Here is a 23,556-nt window from a genome sequence, read left to right as displayed (position 1 = left end):
TGAGCTTAACCACAGCTAAGGCTTAATCAGAACAAGGAGTTGTAGTAAAATTATCTAGACAGCTTTGCCAGGGACATTCCTCTTAAAATCTTTTCTCTTTTTCTAAAGAGCTTTTAAGACTTTATTTTAGAAAGAGTGCATATGCATGAGCTGGGGGAGGGGAGAGCGAGGAGCAGAGAAGAGGAAGAGAATCTGGAGCCAACTCCCCACTGAGCTTGGAGCCTGACAGAGGGCTCAATCTCCCAATGCTGAGATCACAACTTAAGTGGAAACCAAGAGTCGGATGCCCAACTGAGCCACCCAGACGCCCCTCCTCTTAAAATTTTAAAAGTAGCAGCCCTGTATAGTGAGAAGACAAGCACAGAAACTGAGGAAGCAAAAACAGCTAAATGGTCTAATTCTGGCAAGAAGATAACTAAATTCAAGAAAAGTATACTTCAAAACCAATGAATCACTAATAATGAATAAAGTTAATACTGCTAGGTGATCCAGCCCCCCCCCAATAAATTCATAACAATTTGTTGAGGAGTCTTCAGTTTTATTACAAAAATGAAGATGATCAGTTTGATCAAAATGAAAGCTTGCTCACAAGTTTTATATGAATATTCTAAATACAAAGTCTCCTGAAACAACATACTTTTGATACGATTCTCATTTTTTAAAAAGGGATGCAAACATTCCATTTTTCATTTATAATCTCTATCCCAAGACATAGTATTTAATAGTGTATCTTTTCTGGCAGTTAAATCCAAATTTACAAGGATAATTGAAACAGACAAAACCTTGTCATCAAAGGTTAAAAATCCATTTTTTTTTTTTACAGAGGTAAATCCTTAATAACCAGCCCTTATGGATTTTCAGAATCTTGTACTATACTGACATGATTTACAGTCAGTTTTTTTTCTTTTTTCCTACCCTTAAGGCTACAAAACTGTTGCGAATGCATTGCAAAAGAATTCTAGACCACTTAATGCAAAAATCAAAAAAATAGTTCTCCAATAAAAAGTAAATTTTATAAATGGTAGGAAATATCTGTGGTAAACTACTAAGTGACATTTTCCCCTATTACTAAACAAATCATGTTACACAGAAACAGGAAGACAAGTTATCAAATACAACAAGTTTATGTTATGTTTACATCCCTCATTAAAAAAAAATAATTTTCGTATTTTTCACACATTCCATCTGATATATTTTCTCATCAGGTTGGAGGGGGAGGGTAATACTGTCCATAATTCCAAGGATTCTGATAATTGTACTGAAAGGAAAAAGCACACATGTTAGCATGCTAGAACTGGCTGATTCCATTTATAAAAGTAGATATATTTAAGAAAAAAGGCATGTGTTCACTGCTAACAATTCTAAGACCTAACCACAAAAAATAACTTATTATACAGTCTGGAGTAGAAGTTGTTTAAAAAAAAGAAAAACCTATCCTAACTTACGCTTTTCTAACTAACATCCATGAACAAAAGATTAACTTATGTGAACTCACTTGATACCAGGCACTATAATTATATGCAGCTTGATTTGCCTGTAAATCACCATCAATCATCTGTGTAGATGATGAAGTTGTATCTTCTGTGTGAACTTTCTTTTCCTCTGGTTCTTCTGATCTAAATAAAAGGACAAAATAGAAACTTTCAAAATTCCCACAGGTAAGTACTTTTAAAACAATGGATGAATGTGTACATTTGTACCCATGTACATTTATTTAAGTTTTTAACCACTCACTTTTGTATGATTTTTTAAAATCATGAATATAAAGTATTAAACTACCACAACATGAAGGTAACATGTAAAAATATTTATCTTTAAAGGCATTTCCACAATGAAATGTCTTCTTTTAAGCATCCCTTCATTACATACCCATTTTCTGCTTTCCTTTTTAAAGAATCCTGTTCTTTTAGGAGTGTTTGATGTTCATCATAAGCATTGAGAAGCCTGAGAGGGAAGGAGGGGAAAAAAAAAAATCCTCTGGAATACACAAAAACCAAACTTAAATTTATTAAGTTTTGGACTTACTTCCACTTGGAAACAAAAATATGTTGCCATGAATATCCACTGAATCAATATTAGCAAACTTCCCAGCTACCTTTTCCAATGTATTTCCTTTGGGAAACCATTACTCTCTGCTTTGCTTCTCAGCCCATGTGATTCAAATGGGCTTCAGGGATTCAGGACTGGTCAATTACAGTATATCTCCTGACCAATATGACCCAAATCAAGATGTTTAGTAAGTCCTGGGATTCTTGAGCTATTAGAAAAATGCCTGGGGGCGCCTGGGTGGCTCAGCAGGTTAAAGCCTCTGCCTTCGGCTCAGGTCATAATCCCAGGGTCCTGGGATCGAACCCCACATCGGCTCTCTGCTTGGCGGGGAGCCTGCTTCCTCCTCTGCCTGCCTGCCTCTCTGCCTACTCATTATCTCTATCAAATAAATAAATAAAATCTTAAAAAAAAAAATGCCTGTTCTCTGTACTACAGTTGGCTGAAAGTGATGAGATATTGGTCAAGAGCTTCCTTTATCATTACTAACACAGAGAGCCCACCAAAGAAATTTACTACACAACTAAGACACTGATTTTGAGGGTGTGTTTTTGTCAGTGCAAAGAATGAGTCCTGACCATTCTGTAATTTATATACTTTCAGATCTAATTTAACAGTGCTTATTAAGATACCTGACACCAGTTAGGATAAATTATATTTAAACGTTGGCCATGTGATAAATTGAATTAAAACTAATACAAAACTACAGGGGTGCCTGGATGGGTCAGCCAGTTAAGAGTCTGCCTTTGGCTTGGGTCATGATCCCAAGCATCCTGGGATCGAATACCGCATCAGGATCCCTGCTCAGTAGGGAGCTAGCTTCTCTCTCTCTTGCCCTCTCCCAACACCCTGCTTGTGCTTGCTCGCTCTCTCTGCACTCTCAAATAAATAAAATCTTTAAAAAAAGAACTAATACAGAACTACAATCTGTTATCATTGATTAAAAAGGTAGTTTTTTAGGAGGTGCCTGCATGGCACAGTTGGGTAAGCATCCAACTCTTGGTTTCACTCAGGTCATGATCTCTGGGTTATGAGATCATGCCCGTGCTGAGCTCTGCACTTATGGAGAGTCTGCTTAAGACTCTCTCGCCCTCTCCCTCTGCCCCTCCCCACTGCTTGCACGTGTACTCTCTCAAAATTTTTTGAAGATAATTTTTAATAAAAAAATTCTAACATTGATATGTGCATTATCTCACCTGGAACTCAGAACTTCAAAAACAGTGTCAACTGAAGCCAAACTGACTGTAAAAATCCTAAAGATTTTATTTTCCTTTTACCATTTTCTCAATTTTTTTTTTAATAAAGACAAACGACCTTTTTTAAGTAATCATAAACCTGAACACAGATAATATTTCTGTATAAATGACCTTATATACTTTACATGCATACAGAACTTCCCTGGGAAGCCTGCATATATATATATGTGTATATATATATATACATATATATATGTGTGTGTGTATGTATATATATACATACACACCATACACACACACACACACATACATACATACACATCTAATGATAATCTGTAACTCTGATCCCAAAATGTTCAAGAGGCTATAAAATTGTTAATACCAGCAATCTCTGGTTGGGGGTTTACTCAACATCAAACACTTTAAATGGACTAAGTTCTTTTAAGACTTTTAACAACCTGTGGATTAGGTGATAAGAGATTCAATCATGAGAAAATTTGAAAACTGAGGAATACACAAATGGTAAAGTGACTAAGCTAAGACTTAAGCATATATTGTCTGAATTAAACATCAATTCTTACCAATACCTTATACTGCTACCTAAATTTCTAAGTTTCTAATTTTTAAGCTCATTTATTTTTTAATCATTCCCTTTTTAAATTTCAACTACAATAATCTTAGACCTGACATTCAGACCCTCTATAACTATATTTGCAAGGGCCTAACTGGCATCTTTATGTCGAGCCTCAGATTTGTCCACATACTATTGCCGAATTCAAATATATCACATAATCTCAGTCAAAACTCTAACAGCTTCCTACTGTCATTTGTGGTACTGCATGCGCTCTAACCCAGCCCAGTGTTCAATGCACAGCACAATCAATATCACATTTCTACTACTTCAAAAGCCCTCCAATAAAGCAGATGTTATTTTTAAATGAACTTTTCTTCGACCACTTTATCCTTTCCTTGTCAGAATCCAGGAGTACCTAAATGAAGCCCCATCTCCTCTGCGAAGGATGACAAATCCATTCTGATCCACAGAAATCAGAGCCTTCTTTAACGGTTTTGTGCCACCTCAGATACTTACATATGATGATCTCTGATCATCATACCATCCACTAGACTAAAACCTGGAATTAAATATCCCATTTCTTTTGTGCACTTTCTTCAGTACAAAATAAACAGAAGACACTAAATATACAGCACATGTGGTTAGAGGCACGGACTTTGAAGCAAGTTCTATTCCCAGTTGCACAATGAAATAATAGCTAACTGACCTTTGCAAACACTATTAATCTCTTTAAGCCTCTCTTCATCTATTAAAAGAACAACAGTACCAACAACAACAACAAAAAACAGTACCTACACCTTTTTCATTAGGCTTACATATTTTACATTAGATAATTCATAAAACACATTTAATGTGTCAAGCACATACATACGATTGTATTAAAAATTAACTTATGTTTGGGGCACCTGGGTGGCTCAGTGGGTTAAAGCCTCTGCCTTCAGCTCAGGTCATGATCCCAGGGTCCTGGGATCGAGCCCCGCATCGGGCTCTCTGCTCAGCAGTGAGCCTGCTTCCCCCTCTCTCTCTGCCTGCCTCTCTGCCTACTTGTGATCTCTGTCTGTCAAATAAATAAAATCTTTTAAAAAAAAATTAACTTGTTAAGATGTTTATTTTAACTAAAATTTTACACAACCATCAAAAATATATACACACATATATAAAGACACATAAATCCTCATTTTATCAACGGTTCTTTCAAAGGAAAAAAGGGACATGCCTACTAATGAGTGGGATAGTTCCCCACTACAATCAGTTAAGAATGGAACAGCAGCCACACTCTTACCAGTACTTCTACTCTTCTATTTTTGCAAATATAAATCCTAAACTTCTCCTTTTCCCAAATGCCTTAGAGTGAATCCTTCCATCACCCTCAACTTTCAGCTTCTTACAATGCTTTAAATTGAGTCCATTAGGCATGATGTGTGCAACCATATCCATTTTCTCCAATCAGAGATAAAACGGCATCCCTATTTCAGATTAAACCCATCCACTTTTAGTGGCCTATATTCTATTTCTGTGTTTTAGGGTTCAATCCTTGACCCATTTCTTTTTCATGGGATTGCTGATTCCTGCCTTCACTCATTGCTTGCATTACCATGCTAAAATTTTGAAAACAATTTTGAAGGAAAGACAAACCATCTATCCTCCTGTTAAATACATACACATTTGCAAAATTGAGTTTACCCTCCATATATATGAGGAAAAAGTAACCTAGGCAAACATTTTAAATTTAACAATATAGTAATTTGTACTAATCATCAAACTCCCAACCAAAATTATCAATGCTCATTGACTATGCAAATAAATAAATAATATATAATTAAGATCTTACTTATTAACATCTGAACCAAAATCTTCAAGAAATTCCACTTTTCTCTGAGAAAATGTAATTCTCATTTTAATAGGTAATGAACCATGTATAGCTCTGTCAAAACAATTTAGGATATTTTCTTCATTTTGTTTGAGGTCACCACTATATTCCATTTCAAGTAAATTGAGGTATAACTTTGTATTCTCCTGTGTAAAAAGCAGTATCAATTAATAATAATTCTAAGATATTTTGATTAGAACAGATATTTAAAATGCCTTAATGTCTAAATTTGAAAAATACTGAAAATCATATTAAAATCTAACATGTTAAATGTTTTGAGCATACATCAAAACATGTCAAAAAACTAATAATTAGCACACTGAGAAGTAATGACATCATCCTACCATCTCCCAAATTACGAAAATTGTTAAATCCCAGTAAGTGAAAATCCTATTACCTTGGGTTTAATGTGGCTTGATCTTACTATGACAAATAAAAAAATAAAACATTAAAAAATAGTTTCTACAGTTCCCATTAGTTTAAATCTTTGCAACTGCAATCATCTTCAACTGCAGCTGGGAAATGCAGTTACAGACCTCTGTCTTAAACAGAGCTGGTATTAGCTGAAAATCCTTAAAAACTTCGAAATATCATATACACTGCCTTTTATCAACTGACAGAGTAAAATACTTTGGAAAAGGAGAATCTCACTGGTATAGCAGATAAAACGTAGACAACTATCATGCTTTTGATTATAAGGTATTCTTCCAGGTCCTCCTCTACTTAAAATAATCAGTAAATCTGCTGTAAAATTTCTAAACATAAGAGAAACAGAACGAGTCACAATGTCTGCAACCATTTTTATTCCAATAATTTTAATTTTCTCAACCTTTAATTCCTAATAATTCAAAAAATTTTTGAAGAATGGCAACATCAGTTTAGAGGGACTGTTGTCTTCATTTAGTAACGAAATATATTACATACAGACCAAATCTTTCATCATAGTTGCCAAAATGAGAAAACAAACAAGAAGCACTGTTTTTGGGGTTGTTTTTGTTTTTTATGAAAGATATTCTAAAATACAAATACATACTTTGTCTCTTTCGATTGCTTCCAAAAGCACCTTTCTTGATTTTGGAAGGTTTTTTTGTATTTTGAAAAGATGCCGAGCTAGTTTGATAGCATAAAACGATGATTCATTATTTGATCTGGCATTCTTAATGGCATCCTGAAGCAAATGTTCAGCTTCTTCCATATTTCCATGCCGTCGCTCTAAACTTACTCTTCTCAAACGAACCATTGCCAATCCTAGAACACATTCTTCAAATGTTCTCAAGATATTCCTGGCTTCGTTAATATTACCTAGAAATGTTAATTAAATGTTTATGCTTCTGTTTAAACTTCTGAAATATCCTTTATGCAAGGTATGGCAAATAACAGTCCATAGGCTAAATCCAGCCCTCTGCCTGTTTTGTTTTGTTTTTTAATTTAAAACTGGAAAAAGCCATGCTCATTTGTTTATCTATTATCTGCAGATGTATCTGGGCTATAATGGCAGAGTTGTCAGGAAAGAGACCATATGGCTTGCAAAGCCTAAACTATTTACTATCTGGCCCTTTATAGAAAAAAATCTAATGACCTCTGCTTTACACCATCCCTCAAGACTCAATTCCTAGAACTTTTTCCTGAAGTAACTTAAAATCCCCAAAATATCAACCAAATTTCCTCATTCTTACCCTGCTGTTCCTCAAAAGCTGCCCAAAGCATATGCACCATGGGTTTCTTTGGGAGATGAATAGTGCAAGCTCTGCTGAAGACATGCCTCACTCCTTCAATGCTATGGTTTTCCATGTACTTGGCATACTACATACAGAAACAGAGGAAATACTGAATAATTTACAGTTGAACAAGCCATTAAATATGTGACAGAACGATAAAATTCTATTTTTAAACCCATTCAGCACCTTTATTGAACCACTAGACTAGTTTCTGTAAGGAAGGACGAAGAGAGGCAACGAGGTTGGCATATGCAGCAGTCAAATCTGGTTGCAAGCAGACCATCTCCTAATGCAACAGATATAGTTATATGAACAACATTCAACAGAAGTACAAAAAAGGTTAGTCACTAGATCAATGTTTATAATATGTTCAAGTTTCAGAGCACCTAATTTTCTTACCTTAATCCAAAACTCCTCATAGAGGGCACATGATATGACACATCTTTCAAAGAGAACCACAACTCGTTCATGAGTCCCATTTTCAATTTCAAATTCTAAGTATTCTTTCCAGTTTTTTAGTTGTGCCTTTTCCAATGGTTTCACATGAAAATAAGGTCTTTTAATCTGCAATAAAAGTATGACAAAAAAAGTATGACATAGGAATGAAAGTAAACCAATACCAACACCAGAAAATGTATAACTATAGTAATAATAGGAATTATCTAAATTATGTATGTAATTACGGTGAACCAAAAAAATTTTAATCACCATACTTCACAATAAAAACTTTTAAAATTAAATTTCTTAGACTTTACAAATTGAAGAAATAGAATGTATTTTCCATTTATTTAGTAATTGTAATGGCACTACACAATTTTATGTCCAGTAAATTTTTTTCCTTATTGAGTATTTTAAAACTGAACACAAACTATGAAACAGAAAACAAATCAGTAATTGCCTAGGGCTAGGAGTGGGGTGGAGGTTACTGAATGAAAAAGGGGCCAAAGGAACTTTCTGGGATGACAGACTAGTTCCATATCCTGATTGCTGTGGTGCACTGTAATCTGAATATACAGTCAAACCTCATAGCCAATCAACAAAAAACAACATACTGTATGATTCCACTCAAATGAAAGGCCAGAACAGGAAAATCTATAGAAACAGAAAGTAGCTTAGTAGTACCTTAGGGCTGGGGATAAGCGGTGGAGCAGACAGGTGAGGAAGTAGAGGGGTGATAGCTAAAGGTAAAGAGTAAAGGATTCCTTTGTGAGGTGATGAAAATGTTCCAAAATGGACCACAGTGATGGCAGTACCTATCTGTGAATACACTAAAAACTACTGAATTATATACTTTAAATGGATGAACTATATATATGGTAAGTGCATTTTATCTCAAAATTGTTTTAAAAAAACAAATAAATTAGAATTGGTGGAGGGAAACCCTCATTTTACTACCCATCTAAAATGGGTACATTCTGTTGTACATAAAGTATGAACTCAATTAAGTTGATTTTAAAAACTGAATAACTGCAAAAAATGGTTATCTTCCAACTTGAGTAAATCTGAATTCATTCTTGAAGATTCTAAAATTGATAATGGAAAATGATAAAAATGATCATGGGAAATTGATGGTATCTAAATAGGCAAAAATAAAAAGGAGAAGAGACATTACTCAAAACTGAAAATACATTATTTCTACCTTTATATTTTGAAGCCTATTACAAAACAAAAACACTTACACCTTCTTCAAATGTCCACCTTTTACTAACTTCATGCTCATTATAATTAAACATCTCTTGATGAATTTCAATGATTCTATGTCTCATGTTTTCTATTTCTGTAATCAGCTTGGGAAGAAAAAGAAAAAATTTAAATCACACAAGTTACATACTGAAATTTTTTAATATTATTGCTTACATTTAAATATTATCCACACCTACTTTATAATCTAAGAATAGTGGTAGGTTTTAAACTGTTAACAATTATGTGCAAAGTACAATTAACAATACTAAAATTTATAATAGAATTTCCTAATAAACCACTTTCTTGTGTGTGTTTAAAGTGGACAAGGAAATTACTGCATGGGCAAAACGTCCCTTCTATTTCCAGGTATCTCATAGTAAAACAGATTCTATTAGCTCGTCCAAGCTATTTCCAGGTGTCTCATAGTAAAATAGATTCTCTACCTTAAATCTGTATTTAAACCACATTATAGCTAAAGAAGTCCCACTTGCCTTAATTAGAAATTAATTTTATACGAGATACAAGTCATACAACACATACAGTCAAGGGATATAAAGTCTAGTTTCCCATGCATTGAAGGGTTTTTTACTAAGTCTGGTTACCTTTGCTGGATCGGTAATGTCTTCAATTCCCGACGGTAGATCATCACCAGGAGGACCATCATCACCACTATGTCCATTTACAGAAGCTAATTCCCTTCGCAGCTGAATAAACTGTTCGCCAGTTAACAGATCTCTAGGCAAGTTATTCTGTACATGTTCTTTAAATCTAAAAGAAGCCAATAAAAATAAATGCTCTATATAAGAAGTATAATTTTATTTTTTTTTAAGATTTTATTTATTTATTTGACAGAGAGAGAGAGGGTGAGAGAGGGAACACAAGCAGGGGGAGTGGGAGAGGGAGATGGAGAAGCAGGCTTCCCGCAGAGCGGGGAGCCCAATGTGAGACTTGATCCCAGGACCCTGGAATCAAGACCTGAGCTGAAGGCAGACGCTTAATGACTGAGCCACATAGATGCCCAAGAAGTATAATTTTAGATCCCACATTCAATTCCTACTACACAGTACTCTTTCAAAAAAAAAGTCTGATATGAAACACCAAACCCTTTCTATCCTTTTTTATAATAAAAAACCGACCACTTGATGACACCTTCATTTCTTTGATGCCTTTGCAATATAACAGAGAAAGCATGGACAGGCATAAATTCAAATCCTAATTCTGTACATTATTAGTTATTTGACTTTGGGCAAGTTTTTTCTTTTCTTAGATTTTATTTATTTGGGAGAGAAGGAATGAGCACACACAGACGTGGACAACTGTGGGGGAGGGGCAGAGGGAGAAGGAGAAGTAGACTCCCTGCTTGAGCAGGGAGCCCGATGTGGGGGCCTGATCCCAAAACCCCAGGATCATGACCTGAAAGGCAGGCGCTTAACAAACCAAGCCAGCAGGTGCCCCAGTTTTTCCCTTCTTTAAGTCTTGGCTTTCTCACATGTAAAATGGCACAATACTATTTTGCAAGATTGACTTATTTATGCAAAATTACTTTAAAATTAAATATAAACCCTATTTAAATTATAAATGATCATTTGAAAATGATCAACAAATGTTTGCAGTTCCTTCCCCACCTCCCAATTACTCCTGAATTTGTGTCCGTACCAGATGCTCCAATGAAATTGCCCTAATAAAAGTCACCAAAATTACATGCAAAATTAAATGGACACTCATTTCATAGTACAGTCTATACTCTAACAATGTCTTCACTATTAAAGGCCTTTAACCATGCTTTCCTTGTAGAACCTTCTTTGCCTTTGGCTGAGTTACCACCTTCCTGGTTTTCCTCTAAGTCTCTGACTGATCCTTGATCTTTGAGGATTCTCCCTTCCTATCAGTCCCTAAATGTTAGGATTGCCATGGATTCCATTTGGCATTTTGTTCTCATCTATTTTCATTTACTTCCTGATCAATCTTATTAATACAGAATACAGAAATAATAAGCAAAAAATTTGAACTTCTTCTCAATTCTAGTCTATCCAATCGCCAAAACTCTGCCAAAGAAATAGGTTAATTTTAAGCTACGAGTGTTTTTGGGAAAGAAAAGTCATTTCATTTTTCCATACACACTAATTTTAATATATGTATGCGTGTGTGTGTGTGTGTGTGTATGCAAATTAAATCAAAACACCAACATGAAGAGCTAAAATAGTTATACTATCTAAATTTGGAAACTTATATACATCTTAAACTGACTGCATCATCTTTATCCACGAATCAACACCCTCAGCATTTCTAATTTTGATTAATGGTACTGTCAACCACTGTTTCTAAATCTCTTTGACCTCATTTCACTTACATTCCACTGGGTATCAGGTCCTATTGATTCTACCTTCTAAATATGTCTTCACATCCTCCTCATTTTTCATCTGGATAAACATGGACAGCTTCTAGACTCTAGTCTCACTATTCCCATCTCAACCCTAATACTGCTATCAAAAATGTTATTAAAAAGTAAACATGAGGGGTGCCTGGGTGGCTCAGTGGATTAAAGATTCTGTCTCCAGCTTGGGTCATGATCCCAGGGTCCTAGGATTGAGCCCCGCCTCGGGCTCTCTGCTCAGCAAGGACCCTGCTTCTCCCTCTCTCTCTCTGCCTGCCTCTCTGCCTACTTGTGAACTCTGTCTGTCAAATAAATAAAATCTTAAAAAAAAAAATGTCTAAAAAGTAAATATGAAGAGCAAAATAGTAAACATGATCATATCTCCCTCTTACCAAAATAACTTCTGTTTATTTACCCTGCATTCAGGCTAAAATCCAATCTACTCAGATAAAGTCTTTCATATTCTAACCCAGACTGACCTCTTTAAACTAATTATTAGACAGAGTTGTACATATACCCTATGCTCCAATCTTACAGACTTTTCCCCAAGTTTCTTAAAACTGATTTAGGCTATTCACACCTGAATTTTTATGGATTTTAAGGCTTTCACTAATGTATATATATAACATGGGAAACAAATCTAGATTTTGCAGATTTCACCACTGGGAGAGAGAAAATACAGACTGCCTTATTAAAAAAAAAACAACTTAGAAATGAGGAGGCAATTTTCAGAAAGTATAGTAAGAAAATGAACAGATTTAGGGGCATCTGGGGTGGCTCAGATAATGTTAAGGGCTGCCTTCGGCTCAGGTCTTGATCCCAGAATCCTGGGAGCAAGCCCTGTGTAGGGCTCCCTGCTCAGCATGGAGCCTGCTTCTCCCTCTCCCTCTGGAGCTCCCCCTGCTTGTGCAATCACTCACTCTGTCAGATAAATAAATAAAGTCTTTAAAAAAAAAAAAAAAAAAAAAAAAAGAACAGACTTAATATTCAGGTAAATAATAAAACTCAAAAGTATTGGGCTACAAATAAAAATATAAAATTGATGACTACTTACAGAGCACAAATTTAAAATAATTGCTACATTATGGGGCACTTGGGTGGCTCAGTGGGTTAAAGCCTCTGCCTTTGGCTCAGGTCATGATCCCAGAGTCCTGGGATCTAGTCCTGCATCGGGCTCTCTGCTCACCAAGGAGCCTGCTTCCTCCTCTCTCTCTCTCTCTGCCTGCCTCTCTGCCTACTTGTGATCGCTGTCTGTCAAATAAATAAATAAAATCTTTAAAAAATATAATATTAACTGTTACATTATATAGGAAATTATTTCAAATGGTGATAAAATATGAATATTAAGCAATAAACGTTCATCAGCCTTTCCTAATATAAAGCTAATTTAATAAAGAATGGCTAAGAGTCTAATATATACTGAGCCCTATTCCTACATACTAAGAATAAAAGAAATTATTAAGTCTCAGAAACTGACAGATATGCACAGCAGTTTAAAAAAGACATACTTTCAAAGCAGTGTTATTAGTGTTAAAGTAAGTAGGGGTGTCTGGGTGGCACAGTTGGTTAAGCCTCTGGACCCTGGGTTTTAGCTCAGGTCGATTTCGGGATTAAAGAATGGAGCCCCACGTCAAGCCCGGGGCTGGGCTCCATGCTCAGCATGGAATCTACTTAAGTTTCTCTCTCCCTATGTCTGCTTCCTCCCTAAAATAAATAAAATAATTTTTTTTTTTTAAAGACAAATGTAGGGGCACCTGGGTGGCTCAGTGGGTTAAGCCTCTATCTTCAGCTTGGGTCATGATCCCAGGGTTCTGGGATCGAGCCCCGAGTCGGGCTCTCTGCTTGGCAGGGAGTCTGCTTCCCCCTCTCTTTCTCTGCTTCCCTCTCTGCCTACTTGTGATCTCTGTCTGTCAAATAAATAAATAAGATCTTTAAAAAAAAAAGACAAATGTAAATAAAGAGGCAAAGTGCTGGCACAAATAACAGAACATTCTATTTTGGCAAATTAAAGTTTCACACAGAAAACATTAAGCTGTATGGTTTTGAGTACTATGAATTAACCAGGCAAATGGGAAGTAGAAAAGGTATTAAAATCACAGAAGCACAAAAGAGCAGTGCCTGCTGGGAAATTATCAGTATTTAAATAGGTCTAGAGCTTAGGAACTACCAGGGACCGGGTCTGAGAAGTTAAACCAACATCACAAACTCTCATGCTAAGGAAAATTTTAAATTACGTATTTCCTGAGAGATAATGTCATCAGTATATATCCAATAAACAAACCTATATAACAGAAATATTTCTATGACAGCACTTGCAACACTTTTCTTAAGATTTATTTATTTGAGGGACGCTTGTGTGGTTCAGATGGTTAAGCGTCTGCCTTCAGCGGGGGTCATGATCCCACTGGGATCAAGTCCCACATCAGGCTTCCCACATCAGGCTCTTTACTCAGCAGGGAACCTGTTCCTCCCACTGTCTGCTCTATCTGCTCTGCCTGCAGCTCTCTGTGCTTCTGCTATCTGACAAATAAGAATCTTAAAAAAAATAAAAATAAATAAATGATTTTTATTATGAGAAAATTATAATAATGTATCATAATATATAATATATTATTATAATTTTAAAATATTTGAGAGAGGAAAAAAAGAGAGAGGGAAGCGTGCACATGCGCGAAGTAGTGGAGGGGTGTAGGGAGAGAAGAATCCCAAGCAAATCTGCCACTGAGCAGGGAGCCCCCTCTGGGTCTCGATCCCATGACTCTAAGACTCCCACTGGAGCTAAAATCAAGAGTCTGTGCCCAACCAAGTGAGCCACCCAGGTGCTGCTGAACACTTTTGTTTTAAGCATGCCTCCTCCTCCACACTTCTGACCAGCTTGAGAGCCAACACTATTCACACATAGCTTCTCTGAGCCTTTACTTCTACAACTTAAATGGTATATAATCTTTTATATAACAAGTACTAAATAAATGACCAAGTAGGAATGTATTAGGCAAAAGAAAACATTCCACTGGTTCTCAAAGCAGTCAGTTATGTCTTAAGATTTATTTACACAAACACTACTTGTGAGTGTGCTATAAACATTGATAAGGAAAGTGGTTATCAATATAGTAAAAGAAAAAGAGGAGATTAGGGGTACCTGGATGGCTCAATCAGTTAAGCATCAGACGCATGATTTCAGCTCAGGTAATAACCTCAGGGTCATGAGAGTGAGCCCTGCATCGAGCTCCGTACTCAGCACAGAGTCTACTTAAGATTCTCTTTCCCCTCTCCCTCTATCTCTCAAATATTTATTTAAAAAAAAAAAAGTGCAGATTAAAGAGCAGTATGTGTAATGCAATCCACCAATGTCTATTATAAGCATAAACATAATTTTAAAAACCTACTGGGATATTCACTTTTATTTTTTAAGATTTTATTTATTTGAGAGAGAGCACAAATAGGGGTGGCAGGGCAGAGTGAGAAGCAGGGTCCCCACTGAGCAGGGAACCCAATGCGGGGCTTGATCCCAGGACCCTGAGATCATGACCTGACCCAAACGTAGACACTTAACCAACTGAACCACCCAGGCTTCCTGGGATATTCATTTAACAACAACAAAAAGATTTGGAGGAGGGGCACCTGGGTGGCTCAGTGGGTTAAAGCCTCTGCCTTCAGCTCAGGTCATGGTCCCAGTGTCCTGGGATCGAGCCCCACATAGGGCTCTCTGCTCTGCAGGGAGCCTGCTTCCACCTCTCTATCTGTCTGCCTCTCTGGCTACTTGTGTATCTGTCTGTCAAATAAATAAATAAAATCTTTAAAAAAAAAAAAAAAAGATCTGGAGGAGACTATACCAAGAACTTTGGAGCCACACCATCTATGTTTCAATCAGCTTCCAAACACTAACTCTGTGACCTCATGCAAATACTTTATTTATTTTTTTTTAAGATTTTATTTATTTGACAGAGAGAGAGCAAGAGAGGGAACAAAAGCAGGGGGAGTGGGAGAGAAAGAAGCAGGCTTCTCACTGAGCAGTGAGCCCAATGTGGGGCTTAATCCCAGGACCTTGGGATCATGACCTGAGCACAAAGCAGATGCTTAATGACTGTGCCACCCAGGTGCCCCTCATGCAAGTATTTTAATATTTCTGTGCCTCTACTTCCATAAAATGGGGATAATAATATCCCCATAAAGTGGGGATAATAATATACCTCACTGGCTTACTGTGAGGATTAAATAAATTATAAATGCTGTAAGTTATATGCTTAAGTTATAATGCTGTAAGTTATAAATAAGCATTCAGAATGGCGTCTGACATACAGCAAATGCCATGTAGCAAGTGTTTCCTAATTATATTTTATTTTTCTTACCAAAAATAAAGTTCTTATCACAGACTTTATCTAAAATGTAGGTCCCATAAGAATTGGTTTAGGAAAAGGTATCCTCTTTGTCTCGTAAGGGTTTTTAAAATCTTTGTATTCTTTTATTCAAAAAATATGCATCAAGCACTTCTGTATGTCAAGCCTTGTGTTAATAATGTCTTTATTTTTTTTTTTAAGATTTTATTTATTTATTTGACAGAGATCACAAGAAGGCAGAGAAGCAGGCAGAGAGAGGAGGGGAAGCAGGCCTCCTGCTGAACAGAGAGCCCGATGCGGGGCTCGATCCCAGGACCGCGGGGCTCGATCCCAGGAACCCGGGACCACAACCCGAGCTGAAGGCAGAGGCTTTAACCCACTGAGCCACCCAGGCACCCCTAATAATGTCTTTAATCAAGTGTCTTCCTAGGTCATTATACCCTAAAAACCTGGACATCTCCTCTATTTCGTAAAAAACAGATCATATATTCAGATCTATACAATTCCTATTTCTAATCTGGATCTGCATAACTTCCTCTAATCTTCAGCAAATTGATCCACATAACTTTTTAGATGCTTCATAGTCTTCTAACTTTTTTAGTTTAAAAAAAAATTTTGGAAATTCACTCACTAAAAAAAGCACTAAGTTTACAGGCTCTAACACTATACTACTTATAAAAGTTTTAACAAAAATGTCGAAAATATGGTAGCTAAAAAACATGCAAGTATTTATTAACACAGCAGATACTTACAATATATACTTTCTTGTTCAGAAAGACTTTGAGTCCTTAAGCAGTGGGATATTTTGAGTACATCAGAAAACAATGTGGAAATCACATCACACAGAATTAGTTGTTTTAACAGTACTCATAAAAATGAAATAATACCACTCATGACAAAATCATAGTGGGAAACTTAAATGAAATTACTTTTGACTGAATACGAACAGATTTAGATTTACTACATAAAATAGATCTTTTCAAAAATAGATGTTTTCGGTATAAGGTGTTATATGAATCACAAGAATGTACCTTTAGTATATCATTAAGTTTCTGTTTTTAAGATTTTTTTTTTTATGTAATCTCTACACCCAACTTGGGGCTTGAACGTACAACCCTGAGATCAAAAGTCACATGCTCCACAGACAGAACCAGCCAAGGAGCCCCAAGTAAACCAGTAAATTTTAAATAAGCATATTTATGTGACATGTACTCTATTAACTTAGTACCACTTACACAAAGAATAATTAAACTTGGGTTCTATTTTCCTCATTCCTTCACCACTCCAAAACACCTTAGATAGGATTCCCATTATTCCTCATCTATAAAATGGATAAAGAAAAACTTGTGTTTAAAAACAGTAGGCACCTGGGTGGCTCAGTTGGTGTCTGTCTTTGGTTTAGGTCATGATCCCAGAAGCCCTACATCAGGCTCCCAACTCAGCAGGGAGCCTGCTTCTCCCTCTCCTCCCTACTCATGCTGTCACTATTTCTGTCTCTCTCTAATAAAATCTTTAAAAACAAATAAATAAAAACAATAAAGTTCCTAAACATTTCCTAAAGTATATGGGGAAAAGTTAAAATTTAAAAGTGTATAAATTGTGATCATCAAGTAAGAAAATTTATTCCTCTTTTTATTTAAAAGAATCTCACATGACATTTCAAGAGAATTATAATCCTCAATATTAATTAATTACCTGAATAATCAAATATATTTTAATGATTGGATTTTTCTACCCACCTCTGAAAATGGTGACTATACAGCTGTGTTGGAATACCAAGAATACGATCATATATAGCTGTAACTTCTCTCAGGTTACCCTGTTCATTTTCCCAGTTTATATACATTTCCCACAGTCTGTCAGATCGGAAATCTGTTCCTGCAGCTAGAACAGCGTGCTCGAAAGTTCTGAAAAATTAAATCACCTCTAAGTTATCTTTCCAAAATAAAATCACTTTAAAAATATTTCTGTACCTTATAATAATACAAATATCAAATCATTAAGTTGTACAACTAAAACTAATATATGTCAGTTATACAATTTTTAAAAAATTAAAAATAAAACATTTCAAAATTTCAGAAGATCATGCTAAATTCAAAATTACATTTAACTGCTTCCTATATAAGTAGGGAATAAAAGGCAGGAGTAACAAAAAAAGTGTACAACAGCTACTTTTTCAAGAGTAAGGAAACGGGAATATACGTACTTTGATGTAATTTTATCTTACACAGAATTACAATGCAAAATGTATACACTGCAAACATATCAAGAGTGACAATGCAGATACTTAAATATTTGTGAAATCTGAAATGTCTGTCAAACAGATTCATCTACAGCAGAAGACAGAGACAAATTTTATCTCAATTTAAGGACTAATTTTCTGGCAAAATATAACTCTCCAAGAAGGAACCCAACTGCCTTGTAAGGTAATGAGAAGTATACATATGTTTTTAAAACTTTCAAAAGTCTCTCTGATTCTAAAATTACAGATTACTAAAACAAAACAAAAATAACACCATGTGTTTTTAAACAACCTAACTCATTTCAAGAGATTTTTGTACGTAATTTTAATCACTGGATTTGATATCCCAGTGGGATAAAACTTTTAGGTACATATTTCCAAAATGTATCTTACAATCAAGAGGGATTTTTAACAGTATGAACTATACTACCTGAATTAATCTACAACTTTAATAAAATTCCAATCAAAGGTCTAACAAATTTTAAGTGAAACAGGTAAAACAAATTCTAACACTCAGCTAACATACAAAAAGGACAATGCAGAGGACATTTTCCTGAAAGATATCAAAAGAAATTAGGAAGCTCCAGGGATTAAAAGTATGATATTGGCCAGGTAACAGAAAAATGGATCACAAAACAGTTCCAAGAAAGCAGAACAATGTACATGTGAGAATTTAGTATATGATAAAAAGGTATTTTAAATCAACACAAAAAAGTTGGACAAAATAAAAGGTTAATCTATGACTTAAAAAAGACACAGACTTAGATGCCAGATGAATGAGTAACAAAAAAAAACTATTAAAAAATTAGAAGAAAATACCAGACTTACATATTTTTGGCAAAACAGGCAAAAGACTCACATACGAATAAAAGATTAAAGATTGAACCACTTTAAGAAAAAAGTGATGAAAAGACAAGATAGACATTCTAAACAAAGTTTAAAAATGTACCAAAACTGGAGGATGTTAATATATCCATAAAGGATTAAGAGGATGTGTCTATGCATGCATGCACACGTGTATATGTTTGTGTCTGAGGTTTTCAAGACAGTAAAATACATGTTACTGCCCCTGCAGAATCCCAAAATGATTTAGGAAATTAAAACACCAGAAACTAACAAAAGTGGAAGGAGTTAGGAGAGTTAATCATCTTAACTATGATTAAGAAGCATTTAATGAACTAAAGACAGGATATTTACAAGAAGGTTGCTTTAAGGAATGGTAAGAGAACTTACACCTCCTTTCCTACCCAGCTATGGGATTTCAGCAGCTAGGTATACATTCCCCAGGCAGATCAGATGATCCTTCAATGAAGAACTGCTTGGCACAGTAGTAAAATGTAAGAATACCAACACTGGGATTCTCCCAACAAAAACCTGAGTGCCCATTTGATCACCCTACTGCGAAGCCCATCAAGCCAGCCGATAATACCCTGCATACAAAATACACAGAGCTTATATTCAGTTTATTAAAATCTAGTATTTTAAAAAGATTTTATTTGAGAGAGCACATGTACCCACAAGTAGGGGAAGGGAGAACCAGGCTTCCTGACAAGCAGAGCTCCACACAGGGCTCAATCCTAGGACCCTGGGATCATGACTTGAGCTGAAGGTAGATGCTTAACCAAATAAGCCACTGAGGTGCCCCTAAAATCTAATCTTTTATTTTTTTTTGAAGATTTTATTTATTTATTTGACAAAGAGAGAGAGAGAAAGAGAGATCAAAAGTAGGCAGAGAGGCAGGCGGGGGTGGGGGGGGCAGGCTCCCTGCTGAGCAGACAGCCGGATGCAGGGGGGCATAACCCACTGAGCCACCCAGCCGCCCCTAAAATCTCATCTTTAACATGTGCAGAAATCAGACAAGTCAGAGATGAAAACAGGTAAATAAAACACTTCAGAGAAAACAGTGCTGGAAACAGAAGATAACTTTAACACTTCTTATACTTTTTTAAAAATAAGAAAAAGATATAAGCCATGTAACAAAAATAGGAAGATAAAAGGAACAATAAACAAAAAAGATTCTTAAATATTAAAAAAATGATGGCAGATATTAAAAATCCAATATAAGGGTCAAGGAAATACCTCAAAAAGCCAAAAAAATCTGACATGTAAAAAGTGAAAAAAATTAAATTAAATGATTAAAACAGAAGATCCAATGTACAACTATAAAAACAATAGAGAAAACCACAGGAAGAGAATTACCAACGTAAGAATATATACACTAATGATGATTTTTTAATTTTATTATTTTTTTAAGCAAACTCTAGCCCAAGCAAACTCTGAGCCCAACAGAGAGCTCAACTCATGACCCCAAGATGAAAAGCTCAATGCTATACTAAGCCAGCCATGCACCTCAATAATAACATTTCTCTGAAGAGAAAGACATGAGCACCATAAAATGAAAAGGCCCACTAAGTAAGCACAATGAATTAGAAAAAGAAAACTCACACCAAAGCATATTATAAAACTGCACTTTTATCAAAGATAAAGAGAACATTTTAAAAGCTTCCATGAGGAAAAACGAGTCATACAAAGGGAATCCACAGAATTATCATACTTCTCATTAACAAAACCAAAAGCTATAAAAGAATGGAGATGCTTTCAATGCCCTAAGGAAAAATTACTTCCAAATCAAAACTCTATACCCCACTGGATCATCAAGTGGGTGTTTCAGATTTACAAAATCTTAATTTTTTTTTTCTCCCAAGCATCTTTTATCAAGAAGTTATAGGATGCACTCCTCTAAAGATAGGCAGCAGCCAAGAAAAATTGGGATCTTATAAACTCTCAGAATTAGAGCTTGAAACCCAATAGAGGTAAAAGCATCTCCTGTATTCATGATGAGGAAATCTCAAAATAACTGCTCTTTGGCAGAAACAGAACAAAGCAACCAATCCAGACTATGGAAGAGAAAGTTCCAAGAGGGATATCCCCCAAGGGGAAGGGTAAAAAATGGAATTTGCAAATTTCTGAGTATAACTCCCTTTCACAATTTCAGATTAAGCAGAGTAACACTAGATATACACAGTTTTTAGCTTCAAAAAAAACACACATAGCATTTGTACACTGCAGGAAGTCCAGTTATTACTACTGACAACTGAAAATAGCTGTTGGAGGGGGTAGGAAATTTTAAATGTTCAAGGAAAACAAAGCAAGTGAGAAAAAGGAAGGAGTGTTAGAAGGGTTAATTTACTCCAGGAAAAATAAAAGGCTATGAAACCTATCCATATTGGAAAAGTAAGAAATGGGAAGACAGGGTATAAGTGAACTAAAAATCTCATCTACTATACCAAAATCATAATGTAATAAAGAGAGAGAAAGAGCAGTAAAGAGTTACTATTATAAACATGGAGGATAATATAAGAAACAGATAAAATATTTGAGGAGGGGTAGAGGGACTGCTTTTTGTTACAAGCAGTTTAACAATGACTTTTAAACCATATGCACATACTTTGATAAAAATAAAAACCAAGAACACATTAAAAAAAAATTCCTATCATCAATAAGAAAAGGACAATCCAAAAGTAAAATGAGCGAATGACATGAACAGGCAATAAGCAAATGGCTGATGCAAGTATACAAAAAGATGGCAAACTGGGATGAGCAATCCAGAGATATGCAAACAAAAATAATGAGATATCACTGGAGGTTAAAAATAATGTGGCACAGCTATGGGAAAATATGACTACTCTTCATATACTGTGGGAGTTTAAAATTGACCACTTTTGAAAGAACATTTGATAAAAGTTTTGTGTTCTCTTTGACAAAAGTTCTATTTCTAACATGCTCGACATAAATAATGACTAATACAGACATGTTTATAGCACCACTGATTATTTCCTATAAATAAGGATTTAGTCAAATAAATATAGTACTTCAATACCACAAAATACTTTTGCAATGCTTGAAAAATTACGATAGGAAGCGATTCCAAAACAGCCTTTACATTAAAAAAAACAAATATGTACAATACATACACGTATACACATCCATATATGAAAGAACATACAATTCATAAATCATGGAGGGAATGGGATTGGGAACATAAGGAAGGGGGCGTGTGAAATGAGGACATTATTATCTATATTTATAATCATGAGTCAGTTTATTACATGTATTTTTTTTTAAATAGTGAAAATGAAATATGTGTTAAACATTCAGTTTAGCATTCATGAGTAGTTCTATTGTCAACATCAAAATATTTGACTTATTTCTATTTTGAAGGCATCTGAGTATCAATTTTTAGCATACCCTCTTATTGTACTGCTTGTCTCAGGATCACCAGGGTCCAATGTTTCTTTTAAGAAGTTTATATAATGTATCCATAGATCAACACTAAGAGGTATTGCCTGAAGCCCCCGTCGATATACCTAAGAAGAAAACAACAAACTGTACTTCAAATATTTAATTATTTCTTAACAGAGAGGCAACACTGTGTTATCCGGTGAACCTTAGAAATACTAATTACTGGAATTTTGTTTAAATAATCTACCATTACCATTTGGGTGGAGGTTGGATAGAACATGGCAATGTTCTGATCCCCACGTGCAGAGTCTTGATCTTCAAAGCGCAGCAGTCCCTGCATTCTGACCGGGTTGTGTGGGCAGGCTTTGGGTTACAGACCATAGGGCACAGACCCATTAGAGCATCAATGACAGCGTCTGACCAAAAATGCAATAAGACGTAGCAAATGTGACTAGCAAACCAACTATATTGTTTGGAAAATGAGAAATAAATGTAAGTGAGAGAAAAGCCCTGCCCTACTTGTTAAGCTGCAGTGTAATACAGAGGCTTGCACTGCAAAGCTTGACAAACTGTAGAGGTTTAACGCACCTGCCAACAAAGAGAGAAAATATTAGCTACAAATGCCACAAGAGTGACAAATGCAAATAAAATACCCTATAAAATTGTTTGACCATAAATCGTAGGTACTGCCAGCCAAAAAAAACAAAAAAACAAAAAAACAAAAAAAAGTTTTTGTTTTATTATTTGGCTTACAGTACCTAATGGAGATAATTTTATTCAGTAATGTACGCACCTCATCTGATTGTTTAATGTTGTCATGCCGCTTTTCAAGGTCTGCATACTTTTTCCAGTAACCATAGCAATATGGATAGTGTATGAAAAATTTGTCAAACGCTTTCCTGGCAGCCATCAAGTGATTCTGATGAAAATAAAAGAAGGTGTTTAAAAATCCTGGAAGTTAATGTCACAAAAATATTATTTCTTCCAAATGTATTATCTCAAATAAACTCACAGATTTAAAAACCACATACACACACAGATCTTTTTCTTATATATTACAGTCTTATCCTTTGAAACAAAAGGAAGTAATTCTGTCAGAGAGCAAGGCAACTTTTTATTTCAGTGATTAAATACACATTTGCACATACACACCAATTATTACAAATATTAGACTCTGCTAATGTTGACAAATAGGTACAAATGTTATAAAAGTTATTTTAAAGCTAAAAATGTACATATCTAATGTTATTCAACTTAATTTGAAAATCATAAAA

At 35.3% G+C, this 23,556-nt stretch overlaps 1 protein-coding gene across 4 annotated transcripts in view; it reads right to left on the bottom strand.

The window, feature by feature from the left end:
• Positions 1-517: 517 nt before the first annotated feature.
• Positions 518-23,556, bottom strand: part of LOC111161640 (pre-mRNA processing factor 39) — a 38,801-nt gene continuing 15,762 nt past the window's right edge. The window contains exons 3-16 of one of the 4 annotated variants that reach the window (XM_022525430.1): positions 23,076-23,201; positions 22,802-22,870; positions 22,536-22,698; positions 22,289-22,407; positions 17,538-17,705; positions 9,690-9,855; positions 9,084-9,191; positions 7,804-7,968; positions 7,363-7,489; positions 6,720-6,988; positions 5,648-5,832; positions 1,870-1,944; positions 1,492-1,616; positions 518-1,258 (exon numbers count right to left, since the gene is read on the bottom strand). In XM_022525430.1, coding sequence (XP_022381138.1) covers positions 1,173-1,258; positions 1,492-1,616; positions 1,870-1,944; positions 5,648-5,832; positions 6,720-6,988; positions 7,363-7,489; positions 7,804-7,968; positions 9,084-9,191; positions 9,690-9,855; positions 17,538-17,705; positions 22,289-22,407; positions 22,536-22,622 — 1,680 coding nt within the window. In that variant the 5' untranslated portion in view covers positions 22,623-22,698; positions 22,802-22,870; positions 23,076-23,201 and the 3' untranslated portion in view covers positions 518-1,172. Of the gene's footprint in view, positions 1,259-1,491; positions 1,617-1,869; positions 1,945-5,647; positions 5,833-6,719; positions 6,989-7,362; positions 7,490-7,803; positions 7,969-9,083; positions 9,192-9,689; positions 9,856-17,537; positions 17,706-22,288; positions 22,408-22,535; positions 22,871-23,075; positions 23,202-23,556 lie in introns of all 4 variants that reach the window. The other 3 variants (XM_022525422.1, XM_022525407.1, XM_022525414.1) reach the window with 3 other exon arrangements.

The sequence above is a fragment of the Enhydra lutris genome, unplaced genomic scaffold (genome assembly GCF_002288905.1).
Source record: "Enhydra lutris kenyoni isolate GAN:26980312 unplaced genomic scaffold, ASM228890v2 scaffoldscaffold4, whole genome shotgun sequence".
Taxonomy (NCBI): Eukaryota; Metazoa; Chordata; class Mammalia; order Carnivora; family Mustelidae; genus Enhydra; species Enhydra lutris.
Note: the sequence above shows the minus strand (reverse complement) of the source record. Positions and strands in the feature narration are given on the sequence as shown.